The 25,576-nt window shown below is 49.1% G+C and overlaps 1 protein-coding gene across 1 annotated transcript; it reads left to right on the top strand.

Moving 5' to 3' along the window:
- The first annotated feature begins 18,535 nt into the window (after positions 1 to 18,535).
- Positions 18,536 to 21,015, top strand: NAT16 (N-acetyltransferase 16 (putative)). The gene is given in 6 exon segments (XM_063089988.1): positions 18,536 to 18,589; positions 18,818 to 19,111; positions 19,607 to 19,831; positions 20,443 to 20,875; positions 20,878 to 20,990; positions 20,992 to 21,015. Coding segments are annotated over 6 exon segments (1,143 nt in total).
- The last annotated feature ends 4,561 nt before the right edge of the window (positions 21,016 to 25,576 follow it).

Raw genomic sequence — 25,576 nt, 5'->3', positions numbered from 1 at the left:
TTAATCCATTCACTATGGCATGGTCCTACAATCTAATCACTTCTTCAAGGACCCACCTTTCAATTACCATAATAGGATTTCCCACCCTGTTAACGATCATGGTGGGGATCAATCCAAGACTCAATGGTGGGACAAGCATAGGGTACACATTCTCACTCAAAAAAAGAGAAATAGGCCAAAAGAAAGGTGTAATAGGTCCCAAACAAGTCCAAAATCCAGCAGGATAGGCATTAAATTGCAAAGCTGGCAAATCATGTACCTTGATTCCATGTTCAACTTCCTCTGCATGTTGGTGGGAAGGTTGGGTCCCCAAGTTCTCAGGCAGCCCCACTCCTATGCTTTTCTGCTCTCAGGCCAAACTTCAGCTCTCCCAGGCTGGGGTTCCATTCTAGTAGCTCCACAGGTCTCAGGTCTCCATGGCAGTCCTACTCTGACCTTGCGTTTCTGCTTGGCATTGCTCTAGTGAAGGCTCTATGAGGTGACTCGCTCCTGTGACAGATCTTTTCCTGAGCCCCCAGGCTTTTCCATACATTCTTTGAAAACTGGGTGGAGACTCCCAATCCTCTACAACTCTGGCATTCTGCGAGCCTGCAGACCTAACACCACGTGGATGCTGCCAAGGCTTATAGCCTGTATTTTCCAAAGCTGTGGCTCCAGCCACACCTAGGGTCAATTGAGCCATAGCTGGAGCAGCTAAAGCAGCTGGGGTGCTGATGTGGGGAAGGTCATCCCAAGGTGGCCCTGGGCAGCAAGTCCTTGCAGGACACTTCAGACCTATTCCCAAGACCATTCTGTCTCCCTAGCCCTCTGGGCCTGTAATGGAAGACGCAGCTTCCAAGATCTCTGAAATGCCTTCAGGGCCTTTCTCCCATTGTCCTAGTTATTAGAACCTGGCAGCCTCATAGCCAGGCTAATACTTTAGCAACCAGTCCCTCTGCTGATCTATTGGATTTTTCTCCTGCAAATGTTCTCTGCTTCTCTACCACATGGCCAGGCTGCAAATTTTCCAAATCCTTACACTCTGCTTCCCTTTTAAATTCTGGTTTTATGTCATGCCTTTGCCACCATAACTCAGCATAGACTGTTACAAATAGCTATGCAGTTTTCTTAATGCTTTGCTCCTTTGAAATTTCTTCTATCAAATACCCTGGGTCAGCAAGTTGAAGTTCCACATTCTGTAGACCTTTTGGGCATGAACAGAATGCAGCCAAGTTCTTTGCCAGTTCATAGCAAGGGTGATCTTTGCCCCAGTTTCCAAAAAGCTCCTTCTCATTTATATCTGAGATCTTCTAAGAATGGCCTTTACTATCCATATTTCTATCAGCATTCCACTCGCCACCCCATAACCAGTCTCTGAGACATTCCAAACTTTCCCTTGTTTTCTTATCTCTAAACTCCCACCAGCAACTATGCTTTTTCTAGTCTACTTCTTCCATTTTCTTCCAGCCTTTGCCCATTACCCAGTTCCAAAGCTGCTTCCACATTTTCAAGTATCTGTTATAAGCAACACCCCACTTCTCTGGTACCAATTTTCTCTCTTAGTCTGTTTCTGTTGCTTATAATGAAATACCTGGAACTGGGTAATATGTAAGAAAATGAAATTTATTATTTACAGTTTCAAAGCGTGGGAAGTTGAAAATCCAGGGAACACATCTGATGAAGGTCTTGGTGGTGGTGACAGTGACCCAGGGGTCTTACATAGCAGAGCAGAGAGAGAGAGAGAGAGCTCCTCATGCACTCTCCTTTTAAAGCCCTCGTAACTATGCCCCTGAACACCATTATTAATCCATCACTGCAGTATGGTCCTACAATCCAATGACCTCTTCAAGGCCCCACCTTGCAATTGCCGTAGTAGGATTTACCACCCTCTTAACAGTCACAATAGGGATCAAGCTACAAATACCTAAAACTTGAGGGACACAATCTATATCACAAGACAGTCAGATTTGGCCCTCTGCTGGAAGAACCAAGACCACCTGTGAAAGTCTGTACAGAAAAGTGGACCCTTACTACTAGCAAGAAATTTAATGTGAGCCACATATATAATTTAAACTTTTTTTTAGCAGTAACCACTTTAAAAGGGTGAAAAAAAAATCCACAGGTGGAATTAATTTTAAGAATATGTTTTATTTAGCTAGCCCAATACAACCAAAATATTATTTCCATATGTAATTAATATAAAAAATAGTAATAAAATATTTTACATTCTTTCTTTCTTTTTTCTTTTTTTTTTTTTTGACTAAGTCTTTGAAATCCAGTTTGTATCTTATACTAACAACATGCTTCAATTTAGATCCTAAATATCTCTTGGAAATATTTGATCCATGTCTTAGTTCATTAAGGCTGTGTCTTAGTCCTTTTTCTGCTGCTATAACAAGATTTGCAAAACTGGGCAATTTATGAAAAAAAGAGATTTATTTCTTATAGTTCTGTAGGCTGGGAAGTCCAAGATAGGACAGCTGCATCTGGTTGCTTCTGGTAAGGGCCTCATGCTGTGTTATAAGATTAAGTCTCCAATACATACAATTTAAGGGACACATTCAAACCATAGCAAAATTCATGTCCCTCTCACATGCAAAATTCATGTTCTTTGCACATGCAAAATACATTCATTTCATCCCAATAGCCCCAAAGTCTTAACTCATTCCAACATAAACTCAGATGTCTAAAGTCCAGATTCCCTTCTGTGTCAGAGATCAATGAGTCTCCAAAGTTGCTTCCACATTTTTAGGTTTTTGTTACAGCAACAGCCCCCCTTTTCAGTACCAATTTTGTGTCTTAGTTTGCTTTCTGTTGCTGTAACAGAATACCACAGAGTGGGTAATTAATAAAGAAAAAAACTTTATTTCTTGCATTTCTGGAACCTGGGAAGTCCAAGGTCGAGGGGCCTTCATGCTGCATCATAACGCGGCAGAGGCAGAAGGGCATCACAGGACAAGAAGGCCAGAGCACACTGCATTAGTCAGTTTTCTGTTGCTTATAACAGGATACCTGAAACTGGGTAACTTACACAAAAATGAAATCTATTTCTTACAACTTTGGAGAATTAGAAACCCAAGGTTGAGGAGCACATCTGGTCAGGGCCTTCCTTTTGGTGCGGACTCACTACAGGGTTCCATGGCAACACAGTATCACATAGAGAGGGCTGAGCAAGAGTGTATACACATTCTTTCTTCCTCTCTTTGTAAAGCCCCCAATATACTCCCTGATGACCCATAAACCCATCAACTATTGATAGAGTTTGGATGTGTTGTCCCCTCCAAAACTCATGTGGAAATCTGATCCCCAATGTGGCAGTGTTGGGAGCTGTTTGAGTTATGGGGGTGGATTCCTCGTGAATGGATTCATGCTCTCCCTGGGGGTGGGGGTCTGAGTGAGATCTCGCTCTATTAGTTCCTGCCAGAGCTGGTTGTTTAAAAGACCCTGGCATCTCCGCTCTCTCTCTCTCTCTTGCTTCCTCTTGCCATGTGATCTGCTTGTACTTGTTGGCTGCCTGCCGTTTCCTGCCATGAAACAAGCAGCGTGAGGCCTGTGCCAGATGCAGCTGTCCCAGAATCGTAAGCAAATAAACCTCTGTTCTTTGTAAATTACCGAGTCTCAGGTATTCTGTTATAGCAACACAAAATGGACTAATACAACCATTAACCCATTAACTGATGAATGAATTAATCCATTTCTGAGTGCATAGTCCTCATGACCCAATCACGTCTTAAAGGATCCACCTTTTAAATACCACATTGGGGATTAAGTTCCAACATGAGCTTTGGAGAGGACAAACATTCATACTGTAGCACAAGCCGTCTCAGGTCTCTCTTTCTCTTTTTATAAAGCCACCATTCCCGTCGTGAAGGCCTGTATTAGTTCATTTCTGTTGCTTTAACAAAAGACCTGGAACTGGGTAGTTTGTAAGAAAATGAAATTTATTGTTTACAGTTTCAGAGGCTGGGAAATTTAAAGCCCAGGGAATACATCTGGTGAAGGTCTTGGTGAACCAGAGGTCTCACATGACAGAAATGGCAGAGCAGAGAGAGGGAACCTCTCAAGTGTTCTCCTTTTAAAGCCCTCGCAACCGTGCCGCTGACCACCATTCTTCATTCATTCATTATGGCATGCTCCTATAATCTACTCATCTCTTCATGGCCCCACCTTTCAATTAGCGTAATAAGATTTCCCACCCTCAACAGTTACAGTGGGAATTAAGCTTCAAATATATGAACTTTGGGGGACACAATTCGATCAGTCCACAGCATTCCACCCCTGGTTCCCAAAGTTCATGTTCTTCTCACAGGTAAATACATTCATTCCATCCCCAAAGTCTTAACATGTTTCAATTCAAAAGTCCAAAGTCTCAAGATCCCACCTGTGAAGTCAAATAAGTTATCTACTTCCAAGATACAATGGTAGGGCAAATATAGGGTACATATTCCCATTCAAAAAGGGAAAGAAAGGTGTAACAGGTCGCAAACAATTGTGAAACCCAGCCGGGCAGGCATTAAATCTCAAAGCTCTCGAATCATGTACTTTGACTCCATGTTCAATGTTCTCCGCACACTGGTGCAGGTGTTGGGTCCCTAAGTCCTCAAGCAGGTCCACTTCTATGGCTTTCCTGGTCTGAGGCCATGCTTTAGCTCTCACAGTCTGTCATTGCACACTGGTAGTATCACAACTGTGGGGTCTCTGTGGCAGTCCTGCTCCTATGGCTGCACTAGGCATGGCTCTGGTGGGATTTCTCTGCTGCAACTCTGACCCCACATTTCTGCTTGGCATTGCACTAGTGAAGGCTCTATGTTGTGAATCTGCCACTGCAAAAAATCTCTTCCTAGGCCCTCTGACCTTTTTATACAACTTTTGAAATCAGGGTGGAGGCTCCCAAGACTCCATAGCTTTGGCGTTCTGTGGGCCTGCAGACCTAACACCATATGGACACCACCAAGGCTTCTGGCTTATATTCTCTAAAGCTGCAGGTTCAGCCACACCTGGAGCCAATTTAGCCACAGCCAGAGCAGCCAAAGCAGCCAGGATGTTGATGTGGGGAGCGACTGGGCAGTAAGCCTGTGGAGGGCTCCTTACACCTGTTCCCCAAGACCATTCTGTCTCCCTAGCCCTCTGGGCCTGTAATGGAAGACGCAACCTCCAAGATCTCTGAAATGCCTTCAAGGTCTTTTTTCCCTTCTCTTGATAATCCCTTTCTTCTGTACTCATCTCCTTAGCAAAGGGCCCCTAGGCTATACCCTTGCTTTTTTGGCCAGACTAAAGTTTTACACTTTTTTGCCCTCTGCTTTCTTTTGAATTATAAATTCTGGCTTTACCTCATGCCTTTTCTGCCATAACTCAACATAGGCTGTTGCAAATATCCATGCACCTTCCTGAATGTTTTTCTGCTTAGAAATTCCTTCCACCAAATACCCTGGGTCAGCACCTTGAAGTTCCACATTCCATAAAACTTTTGCGCACGAACAGAATGCAGCCAAGTTCCTTGCCAGCTCACAGCAAGGCTGATCTTTGCCCCAGTTTCCAAAAGTCCCTTCTCATTTACATCTGAGATCTTCTCAGAATGGCCTTTACTGTCTATATTTCTATCAGCATTCTGCTCGCCACCACATAACCAGTCTTGAAGACATTCCAAACTTTCTCTCATCTTTTTATCTTCTTCTGAGTCATCCAAACTCTTCCAACTTTTGCCTAACACCAAGTTCCAAAGCTGCTTCCACATTTTCAAGTATTTGTTATAAGCAATACCTCACTTCTCTGGTACCAGTTTTCTGTATTAGTCCATTTCTGTTGCTTATAACAAAATATTGAATTCATGAAAGGCTCACACTGGAGAGAAATCCAATGAATTTAAGGAATATCAGAGTCTTCATTTCTCTCACAGGTACTCAAAGACACATGATAATGCACACTGGAGATGGGCCTTATAAATGTAAGATATGTAGAAAAGCCTTTAAGTTACCCAGTTCATTTCAAGTGCGTGAAAGGACTCACAATGGAAGAAAACCCTGTGAATGTAAGGAATGTGGGAAAGCCTTTACTTCTCTTGCAAGTGTGCAAAGACACATGATACTATACACTGGAGATAGACATTATAAATGTAAGGTATGTGGGAAAGCCTTTGGCTGCCCAAGTTCACTTCGAATGCATGAAAGGGCTCACAGTGAGGAAAGACCCTATAGATGTAAACAGTGTGGTAAAACCTCCAGCCATTCCAGTTCCCTTAGAATGCATGAAAGAATCCACACTGGAGAGAAACCCTATGGATGTAAGCAATGTGGTAAAGCATTCAATTGGTCCAAATCCCTTCAGATACGTGAAATAATTCACACTGCAGAGAAAGCTTATGAATGTAAAAAATGTAGTACAGCCTTTAGTGTTTCCAGTTCCTTTCAAAGGCATGAAAAAATTCATACTGGGTAAAAATGCTACATGTAAGGAATGTGGGTAAGCTTTCAGTTGGTCCACATACTGACAAAGACATGTACAAATACACACTAGATTGAAACCCTATTAGTTTTAAAAATATAGAAAGTTTTTAAATTTGGGGATCTTAACCCTTGACTTGGTGTTGTCAGCACCGCACTCTCCCAAGTGAGCCATGGGCCAGCCCTAAGTTTTTAAATTTTAACAAATGCTTCAAAAATCATGTGAAAACTCACAGTACAGTGCAATCCTATAAATATCAGCAATATGGAAAGCCTAAAGAAAATCAATTCATGTATAATGCTCTAAAATTTTTGCATTATGAAGGAAATATATAAGTAATAAATATATTGTTTATCCAAAAACTTTAATTAATTACAATAAAATTAAGTTAAAAATTCAGTTCCTCAGTTGTACCGGTCACATTTCTGTAGTTCAAAAAGCCATGTGTAAGGGCCGGCCCATGGCTCACTTGGGAGAGTGTGGTGCTGATAACACCAAGGCCACGGATTCAGATCCCTATATAAGAATGGCCAGTTAGCTCACTTGGGAGAGCGTGGTGCTGACAACACCAAGTCAAGGGTTACGATCACCTTACTGGTCATCTTTAAAAAAAAAAGCCATGTGTAAACAGCAAAGCCATGTGTATAACCAGCAAAACTCAGATGGCAGGAAAATTTACAGGACAAACAATTTCATTTCTTCAACAAATAAATTGCAAAAGGAGAGAGAGATGGAGGGAAACCTATAGATTAAAAGAAACCTAAAAGACATATCAACTGTATCAGTTACCTATTACTGCATAACAAATTACCTCCAAACCTGGTAGCTTGAAACATCAAACATTTATTATCACAGTTTCTGAGGGTCCAGAATCAGGAGGGGTTTAGCTGGGGGGTTGTTCTGGTCTAGGATTCAGAGGTTGTAGTCAAGCTGTTGACTGGATCTGCAGTATCTCAAGGCTACACCGGAGATGAACGACCCACTTTCAAGTTCACTCACGTGGTTGTTAGTTCCTTATGGCCGGACTGAGACCTCAATTCTTTGTCAGATGAGCCTCTGCACAGGGCTGTCTGAGTTTCTCAAGACAAGGCAGGTGGGTTCCCCCAGAACAACAGAGAGAGACAGAGACAGAGAGGGACACAAACAGAAAAGCTGCAGTTTTTCATTTTTGAAGTAACATACAACTATATCTACATATGCTACGGGCCACACAGACGAACCCTGGTACAATGTAGAAAAGGACGACACAAGCGTGTAAAAACCAGAGGCAGGATTGGGACCATCTTGGAAGCTGGCTACCCACATCGACCAATCACAATGTTTAGACTCATTTGGATCCTGAGTCAAAGAAACAATTTCTTTAAAATGGCATTTATGAAGTATTTGAACACTTACTTGCTATTAATATTATTATCCATTATTTTAGGAGTGAAAATGATATTATAGTTACATATTTTTATGGAGTCCATAGCTTTAGAGATACTTACTGAAGTATTTACCAGTAAAATGATAGAATGTCTACAATTTGTTTCAAAATATTAGAGGAGGTGAGAAGTAGCTTATGCTATAGATAAAATGATATTAGTTATGAGTTGATAACTTTTGAAGTTGATGACGGGTTTATGGGGCATCACTGTACTATTCTATTTTTAAAAATTTTTTAATTATTTTAATTGACAAATAAAAATTGTATATTTATTGTGTACAATATGGTGTTTTGAGACTTGTGTTCTGTCTACTTTTGTGTATGTTAAATATTCTCCAGAATAAGAGGTGTTTTTTTAGTGGCCAGCTCTATCGATCTGCTTAAGAGAAATGGAATTAACCAGTCCTGTAAAAGATGACACTAATACCTACTGAATAAACGAATGAACATTGTAGCTCATGTTGGTTTATGTGAACTGGAGAGAGGAACCTGTTGATCACAGGAAAGAAGATGTAAAATTTCAGGTACATCAGATATGGTTGTCACATATTAGAAATGCAGTATAAGGCTCGACTGTGTCTTGGCTTGGGGTTGGTATACCAGGAGTCTTGTTTTACCTCTACACAATTGGGTGATCTTAGATAAATCAGTCTGGTCTCACTGTCCCAAACTGCAGAAACAGATTGGAGTCATTCATTCACTCAGAACATACTCATTAAGCACCTACTATGTGCCAGAAACTCAACTAAGTACCAGAGGTATAAAGATAATGTGACATCATCTTTGTTCTAAAAGAGTTCATGGTCAAGATCAATGGTTTTCCATCTTTCTACCCCCTGATTCCTGAAGCTCTTGTGGGATTTTCAAGAGTCTGAGAGTCCTGTCTGTAGAATAAACAAGAGAGGCTTGGGTTATGCCTGAATTCCAATGCACAAGCTGTAATGCACCCCACTAGAGAATTGGTACTCAAGTTGGCTAGATAATAACACCTACCGTTAATTGAATTTCTGTGCCAGAAATGCTGTGCCAGGCACTTTACATACATTATCTTACTCAAACCTTACTGGAAGTTAGGTACAATGTCCTCTTGACAGATGAGGAAAGCGTGACTTCCTGACTCACCTGTGAGCGTGTGCCATCTGTGATATGCTGCCTTCTGGGATGACCCGGATGATTTCTTTCAGTGCTATAATTCTAAATAAGACATTTAGGCACTCACTGGCTCTATGACTTTGAGATAATTACTTAACCCTTTGATCTTTGGTCTCCTCTATCTGCAAAATGAGCTGGTTGTAAAGATCATAAAACATATGACGCACCCAGCTCAACTCCTGCAAATCATTCACATTTTTTATTTCGCGGCTCTCATCCAAGGGCAGATGTTCCATAGATAGCTGGAGGCAGCCTGAAAAGTCAAGATTTGATTGGCTGATAGAGTTTGGTTGGATGTGTTGTCCCCACAAAGCTCATGTCAAAAAAAATCTGATCCCCCATGTGGCAGTGTTGGGAACTGTTTGGGTCATTGGGGCAGATCCCTCATGACAGGCTTAATGCTCTCCCTGGGGGCAAGTAGTGAGTGAGTTCTCACTCCGTTAGTTTCTGTGAGAGCTGGTTGTTTAAAGGACCCTGGCAACTCCCCTCTCACTCTCTTGCTTCCTCTCACCTTGTGTTCTCACACCCAGTGGTGGCCTGCTGCTTTCTGCCATGAGTAGAAGCAGCCTGATGTAGCTACCACTTGTAGCTGTCTCAGAATCAGAAGCTAAATAAACCTCTTTTCTTTACAAATTACTCAGTTTCAGGTATTCTGTTATAAGCAACAGAAATGGACTAATACATTGGTAGATTGAAGAATTGCCCAGATAGACAGGATAAGGAGAGACAAGGGGGGTGACAGAGGACTCAGCTTTGTTCTCCCAGCTGGAGAGGGAGAAGAGGGGTCAGAGAGGAGAACTCTCAAAACCAAAAATTTGGGGGAGGAAGTCCTGCTCACCAGAATCCTGGGGTGCCAGGCCTTCAGGAGGCCAGGGATGAAGATTCAAGGTGGCTCATTCTGGGGGGGCAGTCTGCAAGGAAGTGGGGGCGGGGAGGGCACTGCAGCAGAGGATGCACCAATCCAAAATGATGGGGATCAATTGCACCACTTGCCAACAGTAAAACATACTCAGCACAGAGAGGGGACAAACAACAGGGTCTCCCTAATAAAAGGCCCAAACAAACTAGCACGGAGGGTAAAAGCCAACATGCAGACACCCGGGTAGGTGTACAAGACAGCATTTACAAAATTCAGGGAGACTAAAGGACATCTTCAGTATTAACAACACAGACACTCCCTTGGTGCTTTGTACTTTGCAAAGTACCTTCACATGATTTGTTTTATTCAACCTCTGAGGGGTGAGTGGGCAGGAGGATCTGGGTTTGCAGTCGGAGGACCTGATACTACCCTGTATTAGTCGATTGCTGTTGCTTATAACAAAATACCTGGAACTGGGTAATTCATAAGAAAATGAAATTCATTGCTTACAGTTTTGGAGGCTGGGAAGTCCAAAGGCCAGGGAACACAACTGGTGAGGGTCTTGATGGTGGCAACAGTGACCCAGAGGTCTCACATGACAGAAATGGCAAAGCAGGGAGAGAGAACTTCTCATGGGCTCTTCTTTTAAAGCCCTCACAACCATGCCCCTGACCACCATTATTAATCCATTCATTATGGCATGGTCCTACAATCTAATCACCTCTTCAAGGTGGGTGAATCGGGTACCTTGACTCCATTTTCAATGTCCTCTGCATGCTGGTGTGGAGGTTGGGTCCTCAAGTCCTCAGGTTGCTCCACTCCTATGGCTTTCCTGGTCTTAGACCATGTCTCAGCTCTTGCAGGCTGGCATTGCACGCTGGTAGCTCCACAATTCTGGGGTCCCCATAATGGTCCTGCTTCCATTGCTCCACTAGGGATGGCCTTGGTGGGGTTTTTCTGCTGCAACTCAGACCCCATGTTTCCTCTTGGCATCACTCTAGAAAAGGCTATTCCTTGGATTGAATGTTTCCCCCAAATTTAACCCCACTGTGACAATGTTAAGAGGTGCGGAATCCTGTTACGGTAATTGAAAGGTGGGGCTTTGAAGAGGTGATTAGATTGTAGGATCATGCCATAATGAATGAATTAAAAATGGTGGTCATGGGCATGGTTTGAAGGGCTTTAAAAAGAGAGTGAATGAGGTGGTTAGTCTCTCTCTCTCTGCTCCACCATTTTCTGCCATGTGAGACCCCTGCATTGCTGTAAAGCCACCACCAAAGAACACTCATCAGATATGTTCCCTGGACTTTGGACTTTCTAGCCTCTGAAACAGTAAGCAATAAATTTTATTTTCTTTTTAAATTACCCAGTTCCAAGTAGTTTGTTATAAGCAACAGAAACAGACTCATTCAGGCTGTATGCGGTATATCCACCACTGTGACAGATCTCTTTCTGGGCCCCCAGGCTTTTCCATACGTTCATTGAAATCAGGTGGAGGCTTTCAAGCCTTCACAGCTCTGGCATTCTGCAAGCCTGTAAACTTACCACACGGATGCTGACAAGGCTTCTGGCTTGTATCTTCCAAAGCTGTGGGTCCAGCCAAGTCTGGGGTGAATTTAGCCACAGTTGGAGCAGCCAAAGCAGCTGGGGCACTGGTGTGGGGAGCAGCATCCCAAGGTGGCCCTGGGCAGTAAGCCTGTGGAGGGCACCTCAGGCCTATTCCCTGAGACCATTCTGTCTCCCTGGGCCTCTGGGTCTGTAATGGAAGGGTTGACTCCAGACGCTTCTGCAATGCCTTTCAGGGCCTTTTCCTCTTTCTCTTGATAATCCCTTTCTTTTGTACTAATCTTAACACCACTGCGTTTTTCTTCTGTAAATGCCCCCTGCTTCTCTACCGCATGGCCAGGCTGCAAATTTCTAAATCTTTATGCTCTGCTTCCCTTTTAATGATCCATTCTGGCTTTATGTCATGGCTTTGCCTCCATAACTCAGTGTAGGCTGTTACAAGCAGCTATGCAGATTTCTTAATGCTTTGCTCCTTTGGAATGTCTTCTGCCAAATACCCTGGGTCAACACCTTGAAGTTCCACATTCCATAGAGCTTTTAGGCATGAACAGAATGCAGCCAAGTTCCTTGCCAGTTCATAGCAAGGGTGATCTTTGTCCCAGTTTCTAAAAAGCTCCTTCTCATTTACATCTGAGATCTTTTCAGAATGGCCTTTCCTGTCCGTATTTCTATCAGCATTCTGCTCACCACCACATAACCAGTCTCTAAGATATTCCAAACTTTCAAACTTTCCCTGGTTTTCTTGTCTTCTAAACTCCCACCAGCAACTATGCTTTTTCTAGCCTGCTCCTTCAAATTCTTTCAGCTTTTGCCCATTACCCAGTTCCAAAGCCACCTCCACATTTTCAGGTATTTGTTATAGGCAACACCCCCTCCCTTCTCTATTACCAATTTTCTCTCTTAGTCTGTTTTTGTTGCTTATAACGATGATGAAGTTTGGATGTGTTGTCCCCTCCAAAACTCATGTGGAAATTTGATCCCCAATGTGGCAGTGTTGGAAACTGATTGAGTCATGGGGGCAGATCCCTTATGAATGGATTAATGCTCTCCCTGGGGGAGGGGGGAGTAATGAGTGAGTTCTCACTCTATTAGTTCCCACAAAAGCTTATTGTTTATAGGACCCTGGCACCTCTTGCTTCTCTCTCTTGCTTCCTCTCTCGCCATGTGATCTGCTTGTACCTGCCGGCTGCCTGCCACTTTTCCGCCATGAGTAGAAGCAGCCTGAGGCCTGTGCCAGATGCAGCTGTCCCAGAATTGTAAGCCAATAAACCTCTTTTCTTTATAAATTACCCAGTCTCAGGTATTCTGTTATAGCAACACAAAACAGACTAAAACAAATGAAATACCTGGAATGGGAAATTTGTAAGAAAATGAAATTTATTATTTAGTTTTGGAGGCTGGGAAGTTCAAGTCCAGGGAACACATATAGTGAGGGTCTTGGGTGGTGGTAACAGGTGACCCAGCAGTCTCACATGGCAGAAAATAGCAGAGCAGAGAGACAGAACTTCTCATATGCTCTTCTTTTAAAGCCCTCAGAATTACACCCCTGACCACCATCATTAATCCGCTTATTATAGCACAGTCCTACAATCTAATCACCTCTTCAAGGCCCCACGTTTCAATTACCAGAATAGGATTTCCCACTCTCAACAGTAACAGGGGGAATTAAGCTTCTAATACATGAACTTTGGGGGACACAATTCAATCAATCCACCGCATGCCCCTTGCCTGCTATGTGATCTAGCCCCAGTCGTAGAACCTCTCAGAATCCATTTTGCCAATCATTAAAGTGACTAAACAATCCCATCTACCCTACAGTGTTGTGAGGATTAAGCCAGAGTGCTTTATAAACATTCTGGGTCGTTTTGAGGTTCACACCTCAAAACCACCAGAAGAGGGAAGGGGGTGATCATGGCACCCAGGCCTGCCACGCTTGGGCTCCCTCCTCTCAGCCAGCCAGATCTCCTCCCATCCCCCACTGGACCTTGGCTAATTTCAAAGCACAGAAACCAGCTTCCCTGCATCCTCCAAAAACTTAAGGATGTTGAAAACCACTTGCTCTTTCTTGCTGGGAGAGAAAGTCATCTTTTAACTCCCCAACGCCACTGCCCCCTAGCCTCTAGGGGAATTGGGATGGGAGGAATCCTGGCTACCCTAGAAATCTGAGAATGGAGATTGGAATGAGATGGCTTTCTATTGGCCCACTGAGTGGTCTAGAGGTGGGACTTAAGGTGACGTCTTGCTTCTAAGTGGCTTGGAAATGAGGGGGATCAGAATGTTGTGAAACTTTCAGTTCTGACTGGTTGGGAGGACTGAAGATGGGTGAGTGTTAGGCCACTCCAATAGTTTCTGGTGGCAGAAGGCAAGACTTCTGGTGAAAGGGATGGATTAGAATATGATTGCATCTCCCTTTGTCCACTAGCGGCTTTTTCCTTGAAACTTTTAACTTTGTCGTGTGCTCTTCCACTATGGAGCATATGCCACCTTAACTGCAGCTTTGTGAGATGTGCGATGTGTTAGCACGTTCAGAAATCAGAAATGGGGTGAAGTCATATATATATAATTTTTTTTTTTTTTAAGTTTGAATACTTGTCTGTTTCTTTTTGTCCTACCTGGGCCTAAAATCCCATCTCCTAATTCCCAACCCTTTAGCCCTTGGTGTGGCTCTGTGTGAGTGAGTCCAAGAACATGATCCCCCCACCTTATCACATTAGCACATTCAATGGGATCAGTTTACCAGACATTATCACTTTGGAAAGAACAAAAATGGAATGAGATAGGTGAGCATAACTTTGGGGGTGTGGGGGGGGGGGGGGAGCGGGTCACAGAGGCTGGACAGCCCTGGCAGGAGGGCCTCCAGGAGACCTCAGGAGCCCTTAACATCCGTGCATCTCTAGAGCACATTGCAGTTACTAAAGGGCTTTGTCCATCACTTTCCTGGCTCATTCCAGGTAGGACTGCGTGTATTCTTATCTCACTTTATAGGTGGGGTAGGAAGCCCCTCAGGAAATGAGACTGAGCCACCAGCTTTTTAGAGTCGGGCAGCTCTGCACCCACCCTGGTCCCAGGTGCACTCTTTGCTCTTCCTCCACTCTGCCTTCCGCCCACCCAGGTTAGCAGGGGGTGCAGGCCTGGTGTGTGCCGAGGCCTCTGTGTGTGCGCTTGGTTGTACACCGTGTTCCTGGAAGTTTTTTCTTTCTACGTGCTGCCCCGCGGGCGGCCTCGCTGCCTGCCGGCCACCGGGGAGATAAGATCTAGTGAGTGCGGGCGGAGGGGCCTGTGCACTTGGAGACCGGGATTGCTCTGGGACTGAGGCGTCTTGGCCTCGCTCCTCTTCTTTCAGCCTCTCAGCTTGGTGTCTCTTTGCGTCCCGGTCTTCTCGGGTTGCCGATTTCTTAAGTCAGTTTCTCAGACCTGGCTGGGGCGGGGTGGGGGGTGGGGAGCGCGAAGACTCGGAGTCCCCTTTCCAGCAGCTCGTACTTAACCACCGGCCAGAGTCGGAGAGAGGGGATTCCGTTGAGGGGGTGGCCCCTGGAGGAGGGGACTCCCCAACCGAGAATAGAGGTGCTGGGGAAGCGGGGGCGATGACTAAGCCAGCAACCACCGCCTCCACCAAAACCCGAGACACCCCCACCCCCCGGTCTCGCTCTCCAGCAGGGACAAGTGGCGGAGTCTCGTTGGCACGACTCGAGGCCACCCGGCCGCGCCCACTGCGAGGGGCCCCCGGAACCCCCATCGGGACTCGAGTCGGCTCCAGATCCGTCCCGGGTTTCCTCCTCGTCGCTGGGGGTCCCCGCCCCTCGGAGCCGCCGCCGGGGCTGCGCCGGAGCGACGCCGCTTCCACTCCGGGAAAGGGGAGGAGGGAAGATCCCCACCCGGGAAGACCCTTCGGTACAGCCCCCCTCCTCCACGACTGCGCCCTTCCCCGAGGCCACCCCCCGCCGCCCGCGGGGCCATCTTCCCCGTCCCTTGCCTCTGCGCCCGGGGCCTTCTAGCGCGCCCCACTTCATCCCGTCTCCCCTGTCTCTGTTTTCGAGGTGTTCTCTTCCTGCCTCTTTTCTGACTTTCTCCTCCCCTTGACCCCTTCCCGCCCCCTACCACAGCCCCCGGGGGGAGGGGGCGTGTCAGCCTGCTGTCTATTTATGTTCCTCCTGGGGAGGGGGCGAGTGCTAGGATTTTTTGGCATCTGCTGGGCCCGGAGTCACGAGGTGTCTGCCCGTGATTAGGGACGGGGGCCTCCTCCCCTCCGCGCTCTCGTCCCCTCCGGCCCCGCGCCCCCCTGTCTGCCTTTGTCTTCTTTCCGCCGCCGTTCCTGCCCTTTCGCTCTCATCTTTGGGCGCTTTGTGTAGCTGCCTTCTTTGTCTCCGCCTCTCCGCCTCTCTGCTCCCTTCCCTTTCTCCTCATTTGGAGAAGCCTTTGACCTCAAGAGCATCAAGATTTCAGGTGTGTGGGGTGCAGTGGGGGAGGGGGAGGGGACTCCCAGCATGCCCAGCGATGACTCCAATCGCCCCCTCTCCAAAGGGTTCATTCATATTTATGAGATTAAAAGAGTGGCCCCAAGGATTTGTTTCCCCAAGGAGGGAGACGCTGCCCCTCTTGCTGGAGACTGGTCCAGGAGATGCCTGAACTACATCTCCCACAGTGCCCTGGAAGCCCGGGGCTGCCTCTGCCTGGACACCTTCCAGAAGTTACAGTTCCAATGAGCCAGGTGGGAGGGTGCTGTTCTGGAGGGGGAGAAGTGGTCAGAGTGTGGAGCGAAGGTTATGGGGGCATCCCACAGCCTTGGCTTGGCCTGGACCCCCTGACCTGCTTCGTTCCCAGTGCTCATCTCCCCCAGGGTTTAAGGACTTGGAACCTTTGTTTGTGTCCCCAAAAAGGGAATAGGGGTAGAGGGGTGCCTGGGAAGACGTGGTAGGGGATGAATTGGAAAGTTCTTCCTTATTCCCTGTGACCCTGGGAACTCTCCATCTCCACCTTCCGCCCACCCCCACCTTACCACAAACAACCTTATCTGAGATGTAGAAATGCTCTTTGGAAATAGTCTCCTCATCCTGACAGCAAGGAAGGTAAACTGGAGCTCAATGTCTTGAATTAGTCAGATGGGTTTCAGCCTTCAGGTTGCTCACACTTTGCCCCCTTTGGAGGCAGTGGAGAATTGATGGGGTCACCGCTGACCTTTTTCCAGGACCCATGAATAACTGGTTGCGGTTGCCTGTAGATGATGGGAGCCAAGAGTAAATCTGCTCATCTCTAAGACCTATCATCCCCAGAGCCTGGTGCAAGAAGTCAGGGGCAGGGGCTGGTCCCAGGTGCATAGCTCTGTGTGTTGGCTCAGGGATTGCTGACAGCATGAGAAGGGCAGTGGGGGCAATTTAATCCAGCAATTTAATCTCTGGTTCTGCATCAGTTTAGCCCACCTGGGACCTTTGACTCCTGTTGAGAACCCAGTAATTCCTGTCCTTGTTCTTCAAGCTGGGTTTGAAAATCCAGATACACCAAAAAGAGATTCCCCCTTCCTTCACTGGCCTGGGAGCCAGGGAAACAACTTTTACCCTGACTCTGTCTACCCAAGCTGAGTCACCTCGGGCAACGTTCTTAACCTTCTCCTTTACTTCCTCAGTTTCTTTACTGGGAAAGGAATGGGTTGGACACGATGGTCTCTAATGGTCCCAGCAGGGGCTCTAAAATCCTCTGAGCCTGGCTTCTTCCTCCCCCCTGATGATGCTGGCCTGTGCTGTTTTCCACCCGGGCTCACCTGGGAAAACCTCAGCATTGGAATCAGATTAGAAAGAATTAGAAAAGAAAGAGGGAGATGGAACTCTTGTTTTGAAGCCATGTTTGTATAGCAGGCATGTGTTTATGTAAACTAAGTTTATGGCATGGAAGCTAAAACCACCCCCAAACCACCCCTTGGTGCCACTGCTGGTCCATCCCCCAAATCTAGATCATGTTTTTGTAAAAAAAAAAATAATAATAATAATAATAATAATAATAATAATAAAGCCCAGCCAAACCAATATCAGTCCCTGCCTTCACCACACACACATACACACAAAGTAGCTGGTCTCTGTGTCCCCTGGGATGTTGGTTAATGAGGCTTAATGTAGGTTATGTGAGGGGAGCATTATAGTTGACTGAAAGAGAGAGGGGGGATTCGACTGGTTGATCTGGTGGTCTAGAGGAGACAGATCTAGAAATAGGAGTCATCAGGACTTGGTTAGGGGGCTTTCTCTTAGTCTCCGTCTTTGGACAGGGAAAACAGAAGAGCTGGAGGCCAAGGGGGGCCCACATCTATTAGGAGATTGACCCAAAAAGGAAACTTAGGAGAATGGGAAGGGCAGGGAATGTCCCAAGTGGGAGATGGGACAAGGATTACAGGAAGAGATTAGAGAAAGAAAAAAGAAAAGAACAGAGAAGAGGAGGGACTCCATCTATGGAATGTACGGAGGGGTAGTAAATGGGAATAGGGGCATGGGTAATCTTGGTGGATATTTTGTTTGCTGGAGCCCCAACAGAGCCCTTTTCAAAATTATCACCTAGCCCTGGAGTGGAGCCCAAGTTTCCCTACAGGGAAGTGGGAAAAAACTCAAGCAAGAGGAAGGAAAGGGGTTTTGATTGGCTTGGGAAGAATGGCTTGAAATTACTAATGGAACTGTCCATTAAAGACTCCTATTTCTGGGTTAGGGCTGGGGTTATAATACCAAGGTTTAGTGTTCAATCCCTGTACAGGCCAGATGCCCCCCCCCCCACCGGAAAAAAAAGAAAAAGGAAGAAACGCCTTTTGCTTACACATATTTGCACATTTTTTTGGAGGTGGGGGGGCTGGGGCAGCAATATAGAGGAACTCTGAGGTCTACAGGCCCCTTCCTTTGCCCTGTGATGATATGTGGCAGTGGCAGGGAAGACGGGGGGGGGGGCAGGCAGTTATTCCTCTGCTTTTCCCTGGGGAACCCCTCTTGGAGGCAGAGTGGAGACCATGGCGTTTCTTTCTCATGTTGTCCTTGCAGAGGTCTTGGAGAGGTGGTCGGGCTCTTGAAGGAGTGTTCCTCCATATTTACCCCCCTCCCCAGGGCCTTCTCTCCTTTATCTGGGTCCCTGGGAGCTGGCTGGGCATGGAGGAGATTTGGGGCTGGTCTCTGGGGAGACCGAGCTCTGGGGAGCTCGCTGTGGGTTCCTGAGTTTGTGACTGTTTAGCATCCTGGTAGGGGTGGAGTGGGTTGAGTTGGGATTTCTGGGAGCTGGTGGGTGAAGGAAGGGAGCTGGGAGCCCTCTATTCCCAGGATCTGTGTGGAGAGCAGAAAAGAAAGGGTGCTGGTTGTTGGGATTGTTTGTGTGTAGGGGGCCTGATGTTGAAACAGGGGGCTCTGGTCCCTCTGATTCTCTCTTTTCTGCAGAGTAATGAAGCTGGAACCTCAGAGGTCCCTAAGTCCGAAAAGGAGCCTGCTTCAGATGCAGAGCTGAGCTCTGAGACCTGGCCACAGGAGGCGGGGGCCAAGCCCAGGTCTGGGTCAGGGCCTGAGGTGGAGCCGTTGGACTTCGTGGTAGCCACTGAACAGGAATTTGAGGAGGTGCTGGCCATCTCGGGGGGGGGCATCTACAGTGGCCTGGACTACCTTCCCAGCCGCTACCACAGCTGGCTCCGGGATCCCGACCGCATGGTGGTGCTGGCCAAGCGCAACGAAGGAGTGGTGAGAGCCGCGGACGGGGCACAGGTGGAAAGGGGTGAAGCTAGGTTTGGCTGCGTGGAAGGAGAGGCGGCGAACCTCTCCCCAGCCCTGTCTGGTTGCTGAGGAAGTAGAGTCTGCTTTGAGACCAAGGCGTAGGGCCAAGTCAGTGAGGGTCGGGGGCGGGGGACGTGGAGGGAGCGGGGCGTTGTAGGTGCCAGGGGGCGTGACAAGCTCGTGGGTGTGGAGCCAAAGAAAGGGGCGTGGCGAGCGATCGGGGACTTTGTGCACTTGGAGCTGGAGCATCCAAAAAAGTGGAAGAGGCCCTGGAGAATGGCTGTTTTGCTAGCTCTGGACTCCGAGATCCGAGTGCGGAGGAGAGCTTCCTGGGCCGCCCCAGGTCCAGCTGGCGCCCGGGTGGTGACGACGGAGTCCTCAGCGTGTGGGAAGAGACAAGCCCTGTGAGCCGAGAGCCCTGGCGGAGGCGGGGAGGGGTCCCCTAACGGCCTCGGCCCACAGATAGCGCTGGAGTCCATGAAAGTGATCGACGCCGAGGAGATGGCGCTGGGAGAGGGGCTGCGCGTGGCGCCCTGGGAGCGTGGCAAGGGCGTGGCCGGGCTGCTGCAGCGCTTCTGTTCGCAGCTGGTCAAGCAACAGCACCCGGGGGTCAAGGTGGTACGGCTCACCCGGGACAAACAGCTGGGCCCCCGGGAGCTGAAGAAATACCGCCTAATCACCACGCAGGTGAGAAGGACAAGGGAGTTCCCATGGCCATGCCTCTCCGCTGCAGCATAAGGGTGTCCATTCCTACGCCCAGCCCGTTATGGGCTTTCTCTCTGGCCTCTACCGAGTGGAGAGTCCCATGAGCCTTGCCCTGGGATTCCCAGTCCTTACCCAGACCCTGTCGCCCAGGGGAAGACAAACCCCCGACTCCCAGCCCCAAACCCTCAGTCCTTCCCAACTGTGACCCTGTTACCCTACACGGATCTGCCTCTCTTCAGGGACCCAAACATCCTAATCTGAGGCCTCCCTCTCTGTCTCCCGCATCCTACCGACTGATCTGCCTCCCTCGCTTTCTCTACCCTCGGAGACCCAGGGACCCGCACCCCCGGTTCCCTGGCTGCTCCATACTGATCCCGCCTCTCCTTGGGGATCCATGTATCCGGAACCTTTGCCGCTGGTTCCTCCTTGCTACCCTTGGGGACCCAGGCTTTCACATACCCCACTCCACTCGGGCCTCACGAGGGGCCCAGGTGGGAGCCCCTGGGTGTGAATATGGGACTGAAGATGGCAAGAGGCGCCTGCCCCGCCAGCCCTCCTGCCGTCCACCCCGCGCTCACTCGTGTCCCCCGCAGGGCATCCTTTTGGTCCGATTCATCGCGTCGGAGCTACTGGCGGGGCTGGGCCCGCGGCTGGCGGCGCTACGAACCTCCGGTACCTTCTCGCCGCTGCCCACCGAGGCCGTGTACGAGGCGGGAGGCGACGTGGCACGCCTCTTGCTGTCGCCTTCTGTGCACCGCGACGTGCTTCCGGAAGAGACCATCACCCAGGACTGGCAGCCCTACCGGCCGAGCGAGAGCAACCTGAGCCTGCTGGGGGCCAATGACCTGGAGTGGCGCGTGGACAGCCGCGAGTGCCGGCGAGTGCTCACGCTGTGCACGCGCCCGTTCCCCGTCCCACATGGCGGCGACGGCACTTGGTGCTGCCTCAACATCGACGCATTTGGCAGCGACGGCGTGCAGGTGCAGAGCCAGCTGCTGTGACACCTGCAGCGTCAGGCCCCGCGTCTCGAAGCCTCAACGTCATGTGCCAGCTCTTCCTGGCTCCCCAGCTGTGCTCGCAGCTGGCTAACTTCTGCCAGGCCGGCCTGGGGCTTGAGCTGGTCAAGGGTTTTACTGAGCAGTAACCTGCTGGAGGCAGACATCTGAGGTCTCCTTGCAGAGGGGAGAGAAGCAGCATTTTAGATCCGTCCCCTCCCGCAGATCCCCAGACAGCCCCGCCCCTATAATTTCGAAGCTTCGCCTCCCTCAGGAGTCGGCTCTGACTCCTGCCTGTACCCAGTGCCGGTCCCCAGTCTTCGCTTTCCCCCTTACCTCTGCCATTTTGCCTCTAGCACCCCCAAACGCCGTTGCCCACTCCCTGACTTGAACGGCTGGATTTGGGGAGGGCTCTTGCGCTGCTGTTATCCACCGTCTCCCCTTCCAAAAAACTGGTCCCTTCAGGCTTCAGAGCCCTTCCCTGTCCATCGCCCTAGCCTGGGAGTGAACTTCGCCCTTCCTGGCTTCTTCCTTCTGCCCCCTCTTGGGTGGAAGCGGGGGCAAAATGTGTGCAATGCCAAGTCCCCGGCCGGCATCGCGGCCACCCGATCTTCGTTACTTCGTCCTGCCCTTTCTCAAACCCTCAGAGCTGGCCCAGTGCTCCCTCCGCACGCACGGGCCCCCTCAGCCTCCCGTGCCTCTAGATCGGTGTCCTCTCCCCGCTTCTCTCTGTCCCCCCATCCTCCTCCTCTCTGGACCTCCCCAACACTTAGCTCCTCAGTGCCCATTTTCTGCTCCTTCGTTCCCCTTCCCTGTGACCTCCTCATCTCCGGCTCAGTGCGCAATACTATGAGAGACCCTGTAAATGAAATATATGTGTAATATCACCCATTTGGCCCCTGTTTGCCTCTGGTGATGCACTTTCCTGACCTTGCCCCTCTGACTGGGATTTCCTCCAACTTTGTACGAAGTAGCTATTTCTCAAGGTCTCTCCCCCATACTCCCAACTCACCAGGGGGTTCTGGCTGGAGAGTTTGGTGCAGTGGAGGGGTAGATCCCTGAGCCTGGCCTGGGGGCTGTGTCCTGGTTCCAACCAGGCTGCCTTCTAATGCAAATAGAACCCTCATCTCCCGGTGTTTCTGGACACTGTTTCCTTTGGATCATTTATGCCTTCTGGACTTTGAGTCTTCTATAGTAGCAGCTGCATGTGAACAGCACTGTCTCCTATACTGGACCCCTACATCAAAGGCAGAGAGGGGAAACAAAGGCTCAGAAAGAACAAAGTGACTTCTTCTAAGTCACTTTCAGTAGCTGGGAGCCTGGCAGGGACTAGAACCCAGGTGTCCCGAGCCCAGAACATGCCCCAGAACCTCACTCTGTGTGCTGGTGTTAGCTCGAACTTCTTGTTAGATAATGAACAGTTGCTAGGAAAAGGTTGACAGTGAGCACAGGGTTTGCTGGAGATGGAATCCAAAATATGGGCAGATGAGGGTGCCAAGAGGTGGAAGAAGGTGGGCAAAGGGGACAGACACCTTTTCACCACTTTCCTCAGTTCTGGTTTTCCAGCTGTGCGGCTCTGCCTTGGCTGCCCCCTGAGCCTGGCCATGCTGCCACCCCCTTGTCATTTCCACCATGGCTGAATGGCAATAAAACAGACCTCTGGCCCATCCTCTGTGTCTGTTTCATTTCTTCTCGGTGGGGAGGGATGAGACACATTATCTCCCCCCACTTCCCCAGCAGCCTGTATTAAAGAGGATCTCTAAGCCCCGTGGCAATGGGGCTAATGACTTCCTGAGGGGAGGGTAGCTGGGGAGGGCTGCTGGCCGATGTGCGCCCCCACCTTCACCCCAGCTAAGCGAAAGAAAGAAGCTGCTGCTCAGACCGAGGCGGCCAGCAACGCGGCGCCCAGACTAGCTCCCGGCCTCGCTTTCCCTGGACTTCAGAGTCGGCTGCTACCTCGATTCTGTAGGGTACTTCTCCCAAGTTTTCCTTGGCACCCAGGACCAGCCTCCCTCAGCCCCAGGATCCAGGCGTCTAACTTCCAGCTTTCGACTTGCCCGTGGCCAGCCGCGCTCGCTTTCCCCATTTGTGGGTGGGCAACGCTTGGTCGGGGGAAGAGGTGGAGGGAGCCTGGGCACCGCCCCCCCCACCCCCCCACTTCCCGGAGCAGAGCTCCGGAGCGGTGGTGACTGCGATCCCGAAAAGTAACACGCGAGGGCGCCAGGACGTGTGCGGACGCGGGTGAGGCAGCGCAAGGTGGTTTCCGTCCGTGTGAGTGTGTCCACGGGTGTCTTTGTGTGTCTGCGTTTCTGTACATGTGTGTACGAGTCAGGGGGTATCTGGGTGGAATGTATTCGGGACAACGTACCTGGTGTACTCCAGAATCAGGTACCCCAAGTGGCTTTTCGACGAGGAAGATGCTTGATTTGTTGCTATGTACGTGTGGATAGGGAGGCAGAAGACTTGTGTGTATTGCCGCGTGTGCACGGCACAGCCTTTAAGCCTTTAAGTCATTTCAGGCTGGCCTGAAACCGCATTTTGGATTTTTGAAGTCTCATTCCTTGAGGGTTTTGACCCCTTCCCACCACCCTGTAAAAGGAATCTCAAGGCGAATCTCCATTGCCCTGAACATATCTTCAGCATAGGTCTGAGTGATTCTGCTAGGCTAGGTGTGATATTGTGTTTGTGTCAGTGGGTGTGTCCCAGAATCTCAGTGTAACTCGGTATGATAGTGTGTTGTGTGTGTGACAGGTGGATGTTGGTGGAGGCTGGTTCAGGATTATGGAAGTGCACGATTTTCTTTCTCTTGTTGGTTTGCGGATGCCACTTTCATGGTGTGAGTGTGTGTGTGTGTGCGCACACACATGCTCCTTTCTCAGTCTCTCCAGTAGCTGTCTCTCTGTATCTCTCCCCATCTCTGTCTCTTCCTCTCTCCCCCTTTTTTGGTGACTCATCTCTGCAGTGTTGCCCTCCCCCGGCTTGCTGGGTCTCCCCTCCCCCATTCAGGAATAGGGGTGGGCATCTGAGGGAACGGGACCCTGGGGCTGAAAATCAAGGTGAGCATCACCTTCCCATCGCTCATCATTCCAGACCCTCCAGTGGCCCCTAGCCCTCTCCCCAGTCCCCTTCTCAGGACTCCTCACCTCTGGGGTGGATAGGGGTTAGGGCAATAATGTGTTCTAAATGGGGTCATTTTCAGGGGACCTTCAGCACCTTCTTTCAGTTCAAAGTGGAGACCCCTGCCCCTCTCATAAAGTGCCCCCTCCCTGCCTGTCCCCCCATGGCTGATGCAATGAAAGGCTGCAGAGGTGAGTCACCAGTTGGGGGGAGGGGAAGGAAAGAGGGGGACAGTGAGCTGGGGGGGCAAGCCCCCTCCCTCTCTTTCTCTCCCAGATGTTTGCAGGGAAAAGACCCAGTGCTCTGCCCCCCTCACCTGGCTTTCCAAATCTTCAGGTTCGGTCACTATCTGCTGAACCCCATCTTCTCCTGTTACCCTCTCAGAGAGTATGGGAGATTCAGAAACAAAGACAAAGAGACGAATTCATACAAACAACTCAGAGCAAACACTAGGCATCTCCTCCAGCTCTGCCTTTTCCAGCTCTCTTTCTCCATTAATCTTTCCTTCCTTTCCTCATCCCAGGAACCTGTCCCCAGCTGAGCTCTTTCCCAGAAGCCACTAGAGGCAGTAGGGTATGAAGGGCACAACTCATCCCTGGGAATTGGGGTGTGTGTGGATGAGCTGACCCAGGTAGGGAACTGGGTTGGAAACAGGCAGAAACAGATGCAGAGTCCAGAGACCATGTACACATGAGGGGTCAAGACCCAGGTTGTGGAATCACCAAGCCTATTGCCTTTGGTGCCCAGGACTTCCACCTCACTCCCCCAACCCCACCCACCCCACGATGACTGAGGCTCTTGGGAAGTTCCCCTAGGCTTCTGAGCTTAAGTGGAGAAATGGAGGGGCGGAGAGTTGGGGGAACACGGAGAAATGGGGAACACTGTGAAGACGAGGGGTAAAGACCCAGAACTTGGGGACTGCAAATGAGTGGTTTGGATTCTGAGGCTTTACTGCACAGAGGTCTAGAAATGAAGGTGAATGGGGGAAGGCGCAAGAAAGATCGACCCACGTAGAAGTACACAAACCACCAACATCTACCAGTAGGCATGAAAGATCCCAGAGAAATGCACAAAGGCACATATTTACACACATATACACACATTGTGTACCACCAAGTCGGGCACACTTTTCAGACAGATGCCCAGAACTGGCTTCACTCAAAGATTAGAAACTGCACAGGTATACAGACATTCAGAAGAGATCAGAACCCCCCACCCCTCAGAGACACCTGGAAACAGGCAAAAACAGAGCCACACGGATTGGAAGAGAAGATCACATATTTAAATTGGAAACACTACCATGCCTATGCACTGTTGATCTGATTAAATATACAGTTGGTTCTCTCCCTCCCCAGTTCCCTTTATTTTTCTTTTCCATGTGTCCCATTAATCTCTGTACACACACAAACACACATGCACACACATGTACATGCACACGCTGGTGGGTGTTCACACAAGTCCATGGGCATATACAGTTTCTCTAGATGCCCGTATCCCCTCATCTCGCACTTGGTCTCTTATCCCCATCAGCTTCCCAGTCAGCCCCCTGGGCTCTGTCCCTCCCCTCTTCTTTCTCTCTCGGATGGCTTCCCCTCCCCCTCTCCAGATGTCTGAG

This window comes from Cynocephalus volans, chromosome 3 (assembly GCF_027409185.1).
Source record: "Cynocephalus volans isolate mCynVol1 chromosome 3, mCynVol1.pri, whole genome shotgun sequence".
NCBI classification, from domain to species: Eukaryota; Metazoa; Chordata; class Mammalia; order Dermoptera; family Cynocephalidae; genus Cynocephalus; species Cynocephalus volans.
This window is presented reverse-complemented; position numbering and strand designations above follow the sequence as displayed.